This window comes from Colias croceus, chromosome 12, assembly GCF_905220415.1.
Source record: "Colias croceus chromosome 12, ilColCroc2.1".
NCBI lineage: Eukaryota > Metazoa > Arthropoda > Insecta > Lepidoptera > Pieridae > Colias > Colias croceus.
In genome coordinates, this window is record NC_059548.1 from 8,289,309 (window position 1) to 8,307,027 (window position 17,719).

At 34.3% G+C, this 17,719-nt stretch overlaps 1 protein-coding gene across 1 annotated transcript; it reads right to left on the reverse strand.

The window, feature by feature from the left end:
• Nucleotides 1-821: 821 nt before the first annotated feature.
• On the reverse strand, nucleotides 822-15,933 carry LOC123696497 (E3 ubiquitin-protein ligase RNF25). The gene is made up of 7 exons (XM_045642697.1): nucleotides 15,726-15,933; nucleotides 15,346-15,652; nucleotides 8,169-8,387; nucleotides 7,810-7,926; nucleotides 7,320-7,448; nucleotides 4,204-4,370; nucleotides 822-2,324 (listed from the first exon to the last, which is right to left on the reverse strand). The coding sequence occupies exons 1-7, from the start codon at nucleotides 15,749-15,751 to the stop codon at nucleotides 2,270-2,272; spliced, it is 1,020 nt and encodes a 339-aa protein (XP_045498653.1). The 5' UTR covers nucleotides 15,752-15,933; the 3' UTR covers nucleotides 822-2,269.
• Nucleotides 15,934-17,719: the final 1,786 nt, after the last annotated feature.

The following is a 17,719-nucleotide window of genomic DNA, read 5'->3' on the forward strand; positions in this document are numbered from 1 at the left end:
CATCAAGGGACACTTATATTACCATAAACATGGAATCTAAAGGGTTGACTAGTACGCGTCACAGAACGGTATCTTACGCTAGAGTACATCGAATTTAACACTATTTGTGCAGCCCCATAGCTGTTTGTAAGGGGCGACTTCAAATGTAAAATCCTTAACTAGACTAACACTAGGGGATTAAATATTCAGAATTACATCTTATTATACGCCTACTACTTTTTGGCCATGATGAACGACTGTTAACTAATGGGAGAAAAGAATAAGTTGACATTAATTATGCCTCTATGGGTAATAACCTAGATTCCTTAGACATCCTTAGAAATACACAATGTTGCTTGGTAGATAACGGAAAGGTATTTATAGGTAGCAGAATGGCTTTGTGATGTTCGAAAAACTATTGGATTTTGAAAAAAATATTGTTGCCAAAGGTGTAGCGAGTAGTGAAAGCGCTATAATTCTCTTTCTGTATTTTTCTGAACCATGGATAAAAGATATTGTCTATGACAAAGCAATATTTTGATGTTCATTTGTGTTTGGGTACAGATAATTGAGGCGTAAGTCTCCTGCCTGCCTTTTGACTAATATATTATGGTGTTTTACCTTCACGAAGCAAAACTATTATATTATAGAAAGTATTTTTCAGTGTTTTTGCAGGAAAACTTTTCGTCGTAACACGAACAAGCATGATCCCGATTAATGTTCAAAGCGGTACATTTTACTAATGCAAGTTTTGGATTACATTTGTATTAATAATGATTACAAGTAATAACACTTTATATTCGGTTTTGATAAAGAAATATAAAGGAACTCACTAGTTAGTCTTTATTGTAAAAGAAAATTAGATTGGTTGAGTCACAAACAAATAATAACATAACTGTCGTTGTTTGAAGGAGTCTTACTGTTGTTCATTTTGTGCGTATAACATGTCATTAAAACTACACACAACAATTATTATAGTTACGATAAAATGGTACACTAAGCATTAATTACTATAATTTAAAACACTTATAAATTTGAAGTCGCCCTTAAATTATTACAAACCACGCAGATTTTTTTTTGTATTTTTTGTTTTTTTTTTGTTTTTTTTTCTGCGGGTTTGCTATGCAGACTGACCATTGTACGGATCTGTTATATGATTTTGTGGTATTGAAGGTTGAAATTTGCTTGAAAGACACCAATGTTTTCATTCATTTATGTGATCAATCTGCACAAATCTGGACTATGTGAAGTGAACTTTAATAGCAAATCGATGAATTCTTTTTAACATACTACGTTTCGAATCAAAAATCGATTATATTTACTGTTTTAAATAACAGCTGGATATTGGGGAGAGGGTGGAAGGTTACTTAGTAGCAATAGTTTAATATAATTAACAACTAATCAAGGATGCCAGCGTTCTAATAGCAAATAATTAAGGCATACGAGGATTATAGTATAAAAAAGCTTAAATATTTTGCTGTAAGTTTTTGGTAATAAACGTACGTATTAGGTAAATCGTCAGTCTGTAAACCCCGACTGAGTCGGTTAACTTAAAAAGGGACCCTGTATAGGAACTTATTATTAGTAGCACGTACGTATAATCGATTTTCAATTCTCGATCGACGACTTTAAAAGTCACGCAATTGAGCAGTCCAACGTTTATAAAACGGTAATTAAAAATGTATTTTAAAACTTTCAATTTAAAGCTGAAATTTTCGTATTCTTTACAACTTATTGTTATCAACTTGAAGTAGAAAATAGAACATAACTCTTTGAATAGACGTCGAAAAATAACGTTATAGAAGAATATAGATTGTTCGTTAAAACGTAGAATGTTAAAAAGTAATTCACGATTTGCGATAAAACTTGATGAGTACATGCCTACACGGTCAAATTGAGGGTAGTCTAAACAAGAACACGCCGCAATAAAATGCGGGTATTTTGAAAGATATTTTTTGCAACTACCCTCAAAACTGTCCAAACATATATTTATCAAGTTATACCAATACATAGTGCAAAGTTTCTTCCATAGATGTTCGTGTACATGTTTATCTATGTGTTCTTGTACATGTCTGTTTATATTATGTTCGTACGTGTAATTGTGTGTCTGTTTATCCGTACTATATCCGTGTGTTTTTTTATCTATTTGATCTGTATGTTCATGTGTCCGTATCCCGTGTTTGTCCGCATATCCGAGTCCGTATTCACGCGCGTGTTCGTCAGTATGTCCGTATATGAGTGTAGCGCTGGGTCGCTAGAGCGCGGCGGGCGGGTGCGTTGGCGGAGCGGGTCACCGCGAACCGCCGCGGCCCCGCCGGCCCGGTTTGCCGCGGCGGTTGAAACCCCTTTACGAAATAACATTTATCTTTAGTATACTTATCAATGACAATCATCATATTTTTTGACATTTATTAAAATTGTTGCTACAAGCCCATAGCTTTGCTGGCGCAAACATCAAACCACCTCAAATTTTCATACAAACCCAAAACTATTCATAGAACCGAATATTCATATTTTTTCCAAAAGTTCATAAGTTGCTATATCAACAAAACAGACATTTCTTTCTTATTTTACACAATTAATTTCAGTCGCAATTTTATTTCAGAAAGGTACCCACAGACATGATAAAACACCAAATCATTTTATCGCATCTAGTCCGGTCTATTTAAGCCTAAAATCAGGAGGAAGGTTACATAAATTCCCATAAAGCTGAATATTGGCATAGTTGTTCAAAACATCATTATAAAGAAAATCTCAAAAGTCCTCATCGTTCCGAGGTGTGCTAAAAATTTGGCACGGGGTCAAAGGTCAAAAAAATGAGTTTTTTGCGATTTTTAGCGAAACGGTGAGTTTTTTCGCAAAATTACCCCAGTACAAAATTGTAGATCACAAAATTCTCTACAAAAAATATATCAATAATTTTTTTCCTAAAAGCCACCATTTTGGAGATATAACGTTCCGAAAAGTTGGATCAGTCGTAATCCCTCTATTTTGCACACGTACGCCACATATATATATGGTAATTCAACTCAACAACATGTTATCACCAACGGAGTTCAATTTCTTCTTGCTATGTACGGAGCCCCCAAAAAAACCACTTGCTTAGATAAGTTGCGATACACATCTTTCGTGAAAAATACGCGTAATAAAAAACAAGTCAACTTAGCTTCTCTTCCTCCAACCTCAGTAGCTGCTCATCAACATCTGTTTCGGGTATATTACCAAGTTCAAGTGTGGCTTGGTAATCAGCTGGACCCTAAAGACTGGGGTTGGAAGTTGATCGACAATACACTAGAGCCAGTTCAAACTTTACTTCCACCAGCACCTGAGAAACTTCTCAACACAATATTTTGCAACTGCAAGAAAGGGTGTAGTGCAAAATGTGGTTGCAGAAAAGTTGGACTGTTTTGTTCCCTGGCATGCACACACTGTCAAGGCCGATCATGCTCGAATGTTGAGTCACCAACTCTTGAAGATTCGTTTGATACCGATCAGGAATCGCTATTGGGGCAGTTTACGTGTGAAATAGAACAAGAAGAAGAAGAAGAACAAGAGGATGAACAGGAAGAAGAAGGAGAAGAAGATCAAGAAGAAGAAGAAACAGAAATCTTGGACAGTTATGAATCAGACGACTAACTTTTTATTTTAAGTATTTTATTTAATTACACCGCCGTTGTTTTTGCCCACTATAATATATAATATTATTTTGCAATAGTTTTAAAACATATAAAATCTCAGCAGACCCGTGGAATAGGCCTACTGGGGAAACCACGTTAAAAAAAACGCGCTTTGTACACTACCTCATAGGTGGCGTGGAAACGTGTGCAAAATAGAGGGATTACGACTGATCCAACTTTTCGGAACGTTATATCTCCAAAATGGTGGCTTTTAGGAAAAAAATTATTGATATATTTTTTGTAGAGAATTTTGTGATCTACAATTTTGTACTGGGGTAATTTTGCGAAAAAACTCACCGTTTCGCTAAAAATCGCAAAAAACTCATTTTTTTGACCTTTGACCCCGTGCCAAATTTTTAGCACACCTCGGAACGATGAGGACTTTTGAGATTTTCTTTATAATGATGTTTTGAACAACTATGCCAATATTCAGCTTTATGGGAATTTATGTAAACTTGAATGTGTAAATAGACCGGACTAATCATAATATTTAAAAAAATCCCAAAAAAAATCCCAAAAAAAATTTTTTTTTTCGAAAAAATCTCACCTATAGGGCCCATTGTACGGCTGGCGGGCGGGCGAAGAGGGCCCGGCGGCGGCCGAAGCCCCAGCCCCGGACGAGCTGGGGGCTGCGGCTCCAGAGGGGCCTCTGGCCGGACCACTTGATGACTCCCCTCTAGACGGGGCCGGGGCCGGGGCCGGGGCTTGTGGCTCCTGAAATTAATAGAAGTTAGGAATGATCAATGTGAAAAAGACGTAAAATATTCTTAAATACGGTTAACAAAAAAAAAAATGCGGTTAAACTCATGAAATTATTGTATTGTCACCAATACATATACAATGTTTGAATCAAATGTGTGTAAAGTGGATCAAAATCGAGTCTTTAGAGTGTTACATACAAACATACAGGTAAAGCTAATAAAAGCGTATTAAAAACATTGTATTTTCACCGATGATTGCTACGTGTACAAAATTTGAATTCAATCTGTAAAGAGAGGTAACACTAACAAACATACAAGTGTAGCTGTGTAGCAGTGGCGTGCCTAGGGTGTAAGGACTGGGCAAGCCCAAATTTTTCGAAGTGTTTGCTGGGTACCCTTTTCTTGAATTAGGTATACACTGTGTTACTAAGTAGGTATGTTCGTTATAAAACTTATAAAAAATATGAACATACCGAATCAAATCTTCTAAATCTTAACGCGCGCCCGCAAACAGTTGAGTCAAACGTTTACCATTACAATCATATTAAAATCTATATCTATAAATTATATAAAACTGTATGACATTATATTATAAAATTGTACAGATCATTTATATTCTAATTCAAAAGGCCGACCTTTCTGAAGGAAATATTTTATAACGTCGGAATAGAAGTAGGTACCTACTTAGGTGATTGTTTTAATTCAATTAACAACTATTTCTCAATGACAGTCATTGTTGATTCAGAAAGGCGTTCTTGTAGATAGGGAGGCGAAGAGGGGAATTTTCTGTAATACTCGAGCGTGGCAGTTTAAGATATGAGAGATACCTTAGACCTAATAGAACAACCTTGTTAACTATTTAGCTCTATATGTAGTGACGCGCGCCTAGGATAGACGATCAGATTAGTACAAAAAAACCGATAGTCTGAAATACTCGAGCGCGTCAGATTAAGATATTGGGGGTTGATTTTAGTGTTTTAAGACTAAATTTAACTAATCTGACCAAAAGTCCTTGACGCCGCCGAGTTATAGGGTCGCGAACTTGTAAAAAAAAAAACGTTAATCCGGCATTCTCGAGCGCGATTGTTTTTATTTTTATTTTGAAGAATATAATCTAAAACTTACTAAAAATACAAAATCTGCCGGTTTCCGCATGACCGGAAGTCTGGAGGAGCCATTTCTTCTTCCAAAAAACGCGTTGCAGCATATAAGTCGCGAACTTTACTTTTTCCAAAAAAATAAACAAAAAAGGTAATTTTATTTTACAAAAAAAGGTTTCTTTTCATTTTTGTCCAAAGTTAAAACTTTTTTTACTTGAAGCATTATAAAAATTCAAACTCCCGGTTTTTTGAATATATCTCGAAAACTGAGGGTGTTAAGAAAAATTGATATGAAATAACGATGATTAAAAAAAAGAAACCCACAAACCTTTTTCGGTCAGATTAAGAGAACCCACCAACATTTTTCTCAGATTAAGAAAATATGCTTTCAGGATACCGAGATGAACCTCCCATATGAAAATCTGACGCGCTCGAGTATTTCAAAAGGACTTTTTTTTTCTGCATTTTCAAAAATTCATCGTAACTTATCGTCATGCCGTAATCGTCAGTTTTTTTAAGGGGAGCTTCCTTGGGGCCTACTTAACACCCCTTCCGAAAATCTGACGCGCTCGAGTAAATTTTTTTTTTGTGCATTTTTGATGAATTTATATGCCTAGCCCCACCACGCAAACCGGCAGATTAGTATACCGCTGTTATCAGAGGCACTTGGAGCATACGTAGTATGAATATCTGACGCGCTCGAGAATGCCCAAGTAACTGTTTTTTTTTACATTTTTGAAAATCCGTACACGCCAAACCCACCGCTAAAATGGTTTTTACCATAGAAGCTTTTCTTTTCGAAATTATTTTATCTTTCGATTTTGATAAGTCTCGACGACGCCGTTGAATTACGCCATTTAGCTACCTCGCCTCCCTATCTATTGGCCTTGTGTATTTCTTAAATACGTAAGTACCTACCTACCTATGAATTCGATTTAACGCTGAGAAAGCACGCTCCGTGGAAGAACTACTAGCAAGAATCGTAAATACCAAAATATGTGCAAGTTTCATCAGAAAGCTTCTTCTAACCAATTCTCATTTATGAAATCGATTAATTCGTAATCATTACAATTAAAATTTGGTTTATGTGACTTACTGCACAAATCGGGAGTTGGTTTTGATGAAGAAATTTATTGTTGTTTTACAGTTTAAAGATTTTACCTTTCCCCGCTGAGCACAAAGCAAACCATCACAATTTACAATACAATCTGTGTCGCGACACTTATTTTATCACAAAATTCGAAAAACTTAACCTAAATTACACCGGTATAATCACGCGCTTAACTATACTAACAATAATATTCACGACGTTCGTTCGCACGACGCGCAATCGTAACTATCTTCACACTGTTAAAGCCGGGCTTTGTTGGCCATAGAAATTGCTATAGAATTCTATAGATAGGTATGTAGCTACTTCAACGATATTTCATACGTTAGAAGAGACAAGCGCAAAGCCCGGTAAAAGCCCACGAGTGCAAGCGAGAAAACTATATGTCACTCAAGAAGGACACCGTACTGTTTATACAAAGTACGACCTTATTTAGATAGCAAGAAGGATGAAATTAAAAAGTTTGACTTGAATTCGACATTGTTTGTAGGTGAGTTTTCGTTTAATTTCGGAGCAAATTTTGAATTGCTCGTTGCGCGCGAATATTCAAAAGTGAATTTGGGTATTTTCCTGTCTCGTAGCGAATTCCTTAGGCAAGCCGGGCTTTTCGGCTTGTATGAACGTACCGCCACTGCTGTGTAGCTAATATATAATTTGAGTTGGTCAATGGAACCATAAACCCTACCCTAGTGTTACAAGTGTTCATCGGCGATTTGCCGGCCCTTTTAATAATGATAAATAATAGAATGCCTACCTCCACCACCGCCTCTTGTTGAACTGGGTCAGTGATGATGAGTGGTGGGGGTTCGACATCACCAAAACCAATCACACCGCCGCGAGCGAGTTGGCGAGCGAATAGAACCGCCATGTCATCTTGCACAGCCTATAAAATAGATTTATTGAAAATATAAATAGATTTTATAACACCTAAACCTGTAAAAACAATGGAATGGGAGACACTGTCTTTAATTTGTTAAAAAGCCAGTAAAACAGTCGAGTTTACTAAATAAGAAAGAAGATTTATTTGACACTACAATATTATGTTCAATAAACACAAAAAAATACAATTATTAAACTTTTTTTAAAACAGAACTAAGTAGATACATAAAAGTAGAGCCAATTAAAAAAAAACCACTCAGCAAAATCAGCTTCAATAGCAAGATGTTAAATTGATAAATGAAAGTGAAGACTAAATGCTAGAAAAAATCAAGATTGTTTCACTTTTTCTTAGTATAATTGCTTACCCGTATATTATCATTAATACAGAATGGTTCCTCATCTTCAGATTCCATTGGAGCCGGTGCCTTCTGCAGCTCATCCACATCGAATTGAACAACCGAACGGCAGACGGGACAGGTTTGCTAGAAACGATTTTTCTATTACTTGGACAGTAAAGGCCTAAAATTTGCCTAATATGACTTGATGAAATAGTTCGCATCGCTTTACAACTAGGTGATTTTATTGTTCCTAACAAATATGGAAAATTTACATTTATTTTACTACCGCAAGCCACACAGAAAGTGTATCACTTGGCAATATAGATTAAAAAAACTATGTAGAATTCAAAGATACTTTTTCACAAACACGTTTTGATTCATTATACCTTGAAGGGTTGGGCCTCCATCTTCTGCCACGTGGGCAGTTTTTCAAACTCCTCGTCATAGTATTTCTTGCCCAGAATCAGGTGTTTGGACATGCAGTGGCTATGGAAATAGTGGAAGCATGGCGTCTTGATGAACACATCTCCCTGGACGAAGGTGTTTAGGCAGATGACGCATTGCCCTTGCGGCAGGTTGCACATCGTGAGGTGCTCCCTTACCACCTATGAAACAAACAATCACTTGAATGGTCTTTTCATTTTCTAGTAGATAGTTTTTTGTTTAATTGAGAATAGGGGTCGAAATCAATTCTGAAATTTAATTAAAGTTATAAATTTATAAAGAATACAAAAAAGCGAGATTCGAACCCGCGTCCAACCCGCTTTGAAGATTTTCTTTTCTTTATCAATTTATACCTAATTAATTAAATTTCAGAATTGATTTCGACCCCTAATCCTATTAAACATTTTTTATGAAGAATTTGAATGCCATAAAGCCAAAGATATCAAATTGAGTTAAATATATTATACAGGTGATTTTTTAAATTGGGCGTGGTCGGTGTAATTCAAAACAGAGGACGAACAGTAAAAGCGACTAGATTTTTGATAAAATAATTACCGATATACCAATGTGAGTTCTGTATTGTTCTTCAATTTATCGAATTGAAAAATATAGTTTACACATAAAATTATTTTTAAGCGCGTTTTCATCGCGATGAATATTTAATGTAAGTACTTCAGACTTCTAAATATTGTCAGTATCACCGAACATAACAACGAACTCGGTCCAAATAAAAGTTCGAAATTTCAGCAACCGCCATCATTCTAAGAAAACCATGTAAACGACACCTACGACGAAAGGGTTAATAATTTCATGCAGCCGCCATCTTGTTATACCACCGCCGTGTACACTGTACAGTAAACACTAAACAGTTTACTGCGCAATATGTTCGTGGCATTTTTAAACTTTGAAATAAACTAATACATATTTTGTTGATCTAGCAATCTACTGACAATAGTCAATACCTGTTTAGTATTATTAGCTACTAGGTACTGCTTTCGAGTTTCGTAAATGCGAATATAGTAAGTGTGAGCGAACCGTTTCTAAAACTTTATTTGTAGTTCCCGTACCTACTGTTTCATATATACCGTTTAAACTTTAATGTATCCTAGGCTGAATTTTATGAAAACACAGAAAATCGTTAGAATTTTGAAAAATAAATATTTCTAGCCAACAATCAAAGCTGTTGATTTAAAACTGCTATAGGTACCAATCGACAGTAATAATAAGTAAAAAATTCTGGAAATAAATTACATACGGCAAATTGACGGAAAATGCTATTAATTTTTAAAACTAATCGCTACGTTGTTGAACATACAACCGCAAAGCAATGTTTCGTTCTTACTTAAAATATTCATACAAATTCGCGGCTATAGATTATTATAGGCATAGGTAAAAAAAACGAATTTCCAATGAAGAAGCAAACTTCTAAATAAATAAAACTATGTATAAATGTTACCGCTCCGGCCGCATTGTACAGGTTGGATTTTGTAATTGGATAAATTAAAAAAAATTACAACAAAAAACATTTTTATGCATTCTATGATGAAACGAAATTTCCAATGCTTAATCGAAAAAAAAGAACATTATTGATAAGTATCATTATTTTCAATGTTCTACGATTTTCCTCATAGTTTCAGTAATAACCTGCCACGCCCAGTTGAAATATTCACTCTGTATATAGGTACCTAGTATATAGGCTGTTGCCTTAGATCGTTAAGTAATGGATAACACTCACAGGCGCTTCCCCTTTCGCCGAGGTATAAGATTATTCGAATCGAAAAATCTTATGCTTTCATAAAAACTACTTGCGTAATCGATTACAAACACTCTGCGTATTCGTAAAAACAAAAATTAAGGAAAAGAATTATCCGTGGATCACATATAATATAAAACTTATGATGGCGCGCCGAAATGAAGCTCAAGTTAAGGCGAAGAGATATGCTCGGTACAAACCTTACTATAATGATCTGAAAAAATATGTTAAGTCCGCAATAATGCGAGAAAAGGATGCCTATTTTAATAAATATGTTAACTGCAACATCGATAAACCTAAAATATTATGGAAACACATAAAGAATCAAGTACATATTAAGCCGGAAAAAGAGATGTCGTTACCTGCGCACATAAATAATCCTGATCTAATTAATGCACATTTCATGAACATACCAGGAAACAACAATATATCACAATACCTGATAAATTACTATGAAACGGAACGTTTTAGCCATAATGCGTTTAATTTCGCTCCCATACATGAATCTGACATTGTTAAAGCCCTTAAATCTCTTGAGTCCAATGCCATTGGAGTCGATGGATTATCTTTAGAGATGATAAAACTTGCTCAGTCGCTCATAGTGCCAGCCCTGACTCATTTGGTAAACAAGTCTTTTGATACCAGTATTTTTCCGGACCTTTGGCAGGAGGCTATAGTCAGACCGTTAAAAAAAGTGCCTAATCCACAGGGAATCAAAGATCTCCGCCCCATTAGTATCTTACCTTGTTTTTCCAAGGTAATCGAAAAAATTGTTCACTCACAACTCTCTGGTTTCCTCGAATCTAAAAACATTCTTCCACATCGACAATCAGGCTTTAGAAAAGGTAGGAGTACTACAACCGCTCTATTGGATGTAGTGGACAATATATTGGAAGCTCAGGATGATGGTAAGTGCAGCATTTTGGTCTTGTTGGACTATTCCAGAGCATTTGACACCATAAATATTGAACTTCTTTTAGCTAAATTAATTTACTACGGTTTAAATGACCCAGTTGTTCATTGGTTCAGGAGTTATCTTAGTAAGCGATGTCAAAGTGTGGCTGTAGAAGATGATGATGGCAAGATTTGCTATTCGCAACCTGTAGGTCTTAAGCGAGGAATTCCTCAGGGTACGATATTGGGCCCTTTACTTTTTATCCTCTACACCGCTGATATAATTAACAATATACATCATTGTAAATACCACCTTTACGCAGATGATATTCAGCTGTATATCTCATTTACGCCTCAGGAAAAGCTTACAGCCATCGAAAAACTAAATTCCGATCTCACCCGCATAGCTACATGGTCTGAAGAAAATGGATTAGTTTTAAACCCTTCTAAAACTAAATTCATGGTTCTGGGGTCTCAACATCACATCAAAACTATTGAGCAAACGATTCCTCCAATATACGTAAATGGAGAGGCGATAGAGCGGGTGAAAGAGGCTCGCAATCTCGGCATCGTCTTCGACGAGTCACTGCGGTTTGAAAAGCACATTAACCAAACAATTTCCAATTGTTACTACCGGCTGAAAGTTCTCTACCGTATCAGAAGCCATTTGTCCACCAAGCTCAGAATTAGACTATGTGATGCCTTAGTGTTGTCTAAATTTAACTATGGGGACGCGTTGTATGGAGATCGAATACTCGCGCGTTCAAAGAAAGCTATACAACGAGTACAAAATGCGTGCGCCCGCTTTTGCTGGGATGTGCCCCCCCGATCCCATATAACGCCATACCTGAACAACGCCAGGATTTTAAACATGCAAAATCGTCGAAGGCTGCATTTTGCCGTTCTGCTGTTTGCAGTCATACGGTCTAATGTACCTTCATACCTTTTCGAAAAATTAGCCTGGTTGGGAAATTCGGACACGGTATACAGAACGAGGGCGTCTTTATTTGGTTTAGCTATGCCTCGACACCACACCATGGCATTCAGAGGTGCCTTTAAATATCGAGCAACTAAATGTTGGAACAATTTGCCTCCACCATTACGAAATAAAAGCAGTTTGCCGAGCTTTCGTAATGGATTCAAAAAACTTATAATACAGCAACAAATCAGCCAACCTTAGTTGCTCTTTAATAAAAATGAAAAAAAAAATATATATATAACTATGTATATAAAAATAAGGCAATATTATCTTAGTCTATTTATTTTACTTTATCTCGTATTTTTTATTTTTATAAGTGTGTTGAATTTTTTACCATAGAACAGTATTAGTATATGATATATTAGTAAATAGTATATTTAAATATTCTTATGTATACGCATATAATGGATGTATATTTTAAAATGTGTATTTAGATTTATAATTTATTAATTAATTTTAAGTAATTTATAATTTTGTAGCACCTATCACTGCAAACGTCAGTTGCGATATGGGAACCACTGAAAATCAGTGCTGCGGCTCTAAAGCCACAGATTTCCTGAGTGGTATCCCTATCCAACACACATATATTCAACCACACAATACCTTTGACCTATTGTTGTATAATGTAAATGGTATGCATACTTCTTTTTATTGTACTTAATTTTCATATTGTTTTTGTTCGATGCATGTTACCTTGTTGTTTTTTCTTTGTATGTTTTATTTCTTTTATCTTTGTGTGTTGGATTAAATGTTTTTTCTTTCTTTCTTTCTTTCTAAAACATCGAAAGGACGTCTGCGAGCACAAAGCAAGTATTAAAGGAGTGCTCCACTAAAAATGCCGTTTTGTGCTGTCAAGTCTTGCAGAAACAAGTCAAACACATCAAATATTTAAAAAGATGGAATAACCTTTCATTTGTAAGTATTTTTTTTTTACGTAAATATCTATTTAAATGCAATTTCTAATAATCGTCGATGTATCGTTTAGCGATATGATCAAGACAAATAATCGAGTCATGTTTACTCGATCATTGATGTGGCCCCACGAGACTATCATGGAAAGAAAATATACAAATTTAATCTTTATGAACTAAGAGATAAAGTTGAATTTAAAACGCGATAATGAACCGCATTCTTTACGAGACTATCTTGTAAAGAAATACAAATTTAATCTTTATGACCTAAGTGATAAAGTTGAATTTAGAACGCGATATTGAACCGCACTCTCACGAGACTATCTTGGAATGAAATACAAATTTAATCTTTATAAACTTAGTGATAGAGTTGAATTTAAAAACTCGTCGCATAGAAGGTCGTAAATTTTTACGACTTTCGTGACACAAATTATTTTTGTGAATGTGTGATTGTGTTTCATAGTGTGAGTTACCCTCCCCGCACCAAAATCAGCAGAAAGTTTAGTTAGAATATTTGCCAGCGTACTCCATCCATTACTTAATGATCTAAGGCTGTTGCTATTTTCAGATGCAAAAAAGAAAAGAAATAAAATATTTCTTGTTTATACTCTTAATATTAGTTTAGATACTTAGACTAGGGTTTTAAAAATAATAAAAAGATATAAAAAATCGCAGTAGGATGAAACCCATTAGAAAAGGAGGGGAATATGATAAAATAAAAGGAAAAATAAATTACGGTCAATCCGAGTTCGGGGAGCTTTTAAGAGAAAAAAATGGTTTCTCTCGATTTCCGACAAAACTACAATTAGTCCTACGGAAAAAAGTTCAATGGCAAAGTTGTAGGTAATAAAAAGTTCTACAACTTTTGTATTTACAATTTTTTTCACTTAACCTCAAAATTTAGATCTATAATTTGTACTACAATCTTGCAAATAAAATATGTAACTTGAATTTAAATTTTAGGTGAAAAATTCAAAAAACCAAGTTATTGGTCTTATTTTTATCTACTTCAAAAAATTTTTTTTTCTACGAAATTTGGTTGAAACTTACTTTATTATGTCCCAAATACACTTTAATTAATTTGATTGAAAATATTTATTTTTTCGCCTTATTTTGAATTAATACCAAAAAAACAACCTAATTTTCAATCGAAAAGTCACCCATCAAAATATCAAAAACTTGGGGAGCCTTTTGTTCATTGAAATTTCTACTTTCATATGGTGTAAAAAAAATAAACATTACCATAGTAAATGTTATCAGGAAACGCATACAAACAGTGTGATAATGAGCTTTTACTAAATCAGGCACACTTCTCGAACTCTATATTTTCTCTCGTTTCGGCTTTTCGGTAATATTTCAAAAGAAAAAAAATCATCTGTTGTAAACAACTAATATTTTACAGCATATTCAAAAGCAAAATGATGTTGATAAAAACATTCCAGGTCATTCACTCGAACGAACTCTCGTTCAACAAACAAACTCTTCAGCTTTATAATATTTGTATAGATGGATGTACACTGTTAGTTAAACTACACAATTTAAATAAGAGGCTAGATTAGGCTTAGATTAATTAAATTGAAATTAAAAAAGCAGTCAATGCTTTAAATTCATAAAAAATATGGAAAATGTAAAATTCCAATACTCTGATAAGAGCAAAAGCTTTGTTATCCCATTTTTATGTACAGTCCATTTAAAACAAGAGTGGAAGATAATTAAAACTAAACAAAAAGCTAAATGTATTTTGCTTGATATCTTATCTTATGATTAAAGGTACAATTCCGAGACAGGCCGCAGACCGCAAACTGCAAGCAACAACACGTCTTGTTTCTATGAACATCTATGAATCGCTGCGCGTCGCGTCTGCAGGCAGCAGTGTCGCCGCGCTTAGAATCAATTTCATAGATGTTCATAGAAACAAGTGGTGTCGCTTGCAGTTTGCTGTTGCAGTTTGCGGTCTGTGGCCCGTCTCGGACTTGTACCTTAAATTAAGTTAAAAATTTAAATTCGCCAATTGCCATTCTTATTATATTTATGGTCTTATGTTAAGCTTTGCATTCCATATGCCATCAAGAGATGTTAATGTTAATTAATAATTCCAACACATCCCAATTTTAGTGAATAAATCAATATTTAAATTTTGTTAAGATACATAATATTTTAAATACAATAAGAATAATATGATACATAATAATTTAGGTTTTGTTTTCATGTTTCTAGAACCTTCCCTTTCTATTATAAGTTTAATTAAAATGTATATCTCAGTGTAACATCCTATCCTCAAGTCTGAATGTATAATTTGATGATGGATGGAGAAGACCTTGGTACAGCAAGCTTTTGTCTCGGTCTTATGTAGGTCACAGAGAACCTGTTGCATAATGTTCTCCTATTATACTTTTTCCTACTTATATAATCAAGTAATTATCTGTTAGAAAATTCTGGAAAATTCTTATAATATAAATATATATCTTAAAAATGTTAGCAAGAATTTTATTCCACTTTTATAGTATAATATGTGCATCCTTTTTGTTCCTAATGAAAAGAGCAAGCAATATTATACTATTAATCTTATTTGAAATTCTTACCTCAATCAATTCGTACACAATCAGGTTCCCGGGATTTGCCACCAACTTCCCTTCTATACCTGACTGAATTAAAGTCATAATATTATCGTCGAGGCCTCTGGGGTTCTTCATGACGACGTCGGGCCTGGTATCCGGATAATTTGGTGTCAAGTTGATCTCCATAGTTATACAAACATACTGTTCCTCAGTGTTATCACCAGTAGCTGGAAGAATGTTTATTTCAAGACTTTTTGGTTTCCCATCTTCTCGGTTAATCACGATGTCCGTGGCAAATATAGCTTCCAGAGCTTGGAGCTCTTCAACAACTCTGTAAAACACCAAAAATAATTGATTTTAACTAATTCTTAACCATTAATCAAATTTTATGAAAAATTACACACCTGTCGTCAATAGCGGCGGTACTCATGATGATAGCTGAACGCAAACTGGTCCAAATTGTATCCGGGGCTCAGACTCAGATAGCTTTTTTTAGTGCATTAAGTTCAGGCAGGCGCAATGCAGTCGTTGCAGGCAGCTAACAGCTGGTTTACCGAATCCCAACAAAAATCAATCTTGCTATCACTTGTTACCACAGATAACATGAGATTTCAAGTTGTGACCAAGAAGCTTATATCTTATACACTGGAGATTTCGGTATGAACATTTGACGTGTAACAAGAAAATTGTTGTGTTTTATCACTTTCACACCTAACTTGGTATTGCCACTGTTAATACGAAGTTTTCCCAAGGCTACTATGTATGCCGTAATATTCTGTGCAAAAGGTTAGTTTTTGTACATGAGTTTGTTGATAAATTGCCAACAACGTCATTCAGAAGCATTGTTGGATGAGACAATTATTATTTCTGCTAAATAAAATAAGTATCGGACTAATTATTAAAAAGCGATACTCCCTGATTATGGGTAGTTACCATAATAAAATTGTAGCAACTCTCACTTTGACAATATGGCATAAGTGTCAAAAAAATTGCGTCGCTTCGAATATTTAAGTTAATATTGTTGCGTATTTAATAAATATTTTCCGAATATAAATAATGTATTGCATTGTGAAAAATTGCAGAAGTGTTTGGACACCAAATTCTGGCATAGAATTTCACAGGCAAGTGTATATTTACGTTATTTACAATATTCCTCAATACTGCTGCATTTACCTGTTAAGAATCATTTCAATGGCAAAAATTGTAAAATTTTGCATCATTTTAGAAAGCAGTCATGTTAAATTTGTTATTTTCCTAATACTTTATCATTTTTCAACAAGTTTTCAATAAACAAAATTAACAAGTAAGGTAACCATGATGACGAGTTTTTATGGATAGTGAAGAGAATATATTGTAATAACAATATTATGATGAAATTTAGAACACCATTTTCAAGATTTTTACTAGTAATGAAACAACACTCGACATCGGTATTGCACTCATAATATGTAATTCTAAGATTGTTCGTTTTTACATTGAAATTTATACTTTTTTAACTTACCTCATATTTTTTGTTTTAGGTATTTCAGCTTTCCAAAAAGGAAAATAAAAAGAAATATCAAGGGTAAAATTACTGAGGATTACGACCCCGAAAAAAATACCTTTTGAAAAATAAACTTAGTTGTGCAAGGCGTTTATTATAAACAGTTTTTCTTTGATGATTTTGGCTTGAAATTGACCCGTCGAAGCAACGCGTTTAAAAAGAAGATCTGAGTAGCTTACAATTTGGTAAACAGCATCTGATGCAAAACACAACTTTCCTCTGTTTACAAAGGATGTTAACGATATATATCGGTTCATATCCAGGCTTTGTAGCCAAGAGTTATTTAAAACTATCATTCTATACCAATTAAAATTGTATGTACCTATAAAGTATGGCCAGTTATATTATAATATAATTAATACTGTTAAAAATATATGTCGTTATTATTTATAGACCATGATTTTTAGTTTTTTCTATTTCGAAAATCCTGAATATACAAACCAGTGTGGTCACCCACAGAAAGAGACAAAAAACAACACTGACGTCATTCAAGGTTATATTTTCTTGTGACAAGTCAATGGTCATAGTGCAATCTCCAGTGTATTAGTTATAAGCTTCTTGGTTGTGACATAAGGTAATGACGTTTGTTGTTTGACAGATTATGTCATTGCTATTTCGTTAAAATAGCTGCCATTCATAAAAATAATATCTTTTTCGATAACTTTTTCTAAAGAGACGATTATCCGTGTTTTTCAATGTTTGTACCTTCATCCATACTTATATTTATTTTTTAACACAATTTGAATTAACTTTGATTATTTCGAAAAAACTACAATGAAACGAAAGCTTTAAAATTTTTTCCAACAATAATTAATAATTACTAACGATAAATCGATTGCACGCATCAATTCACGC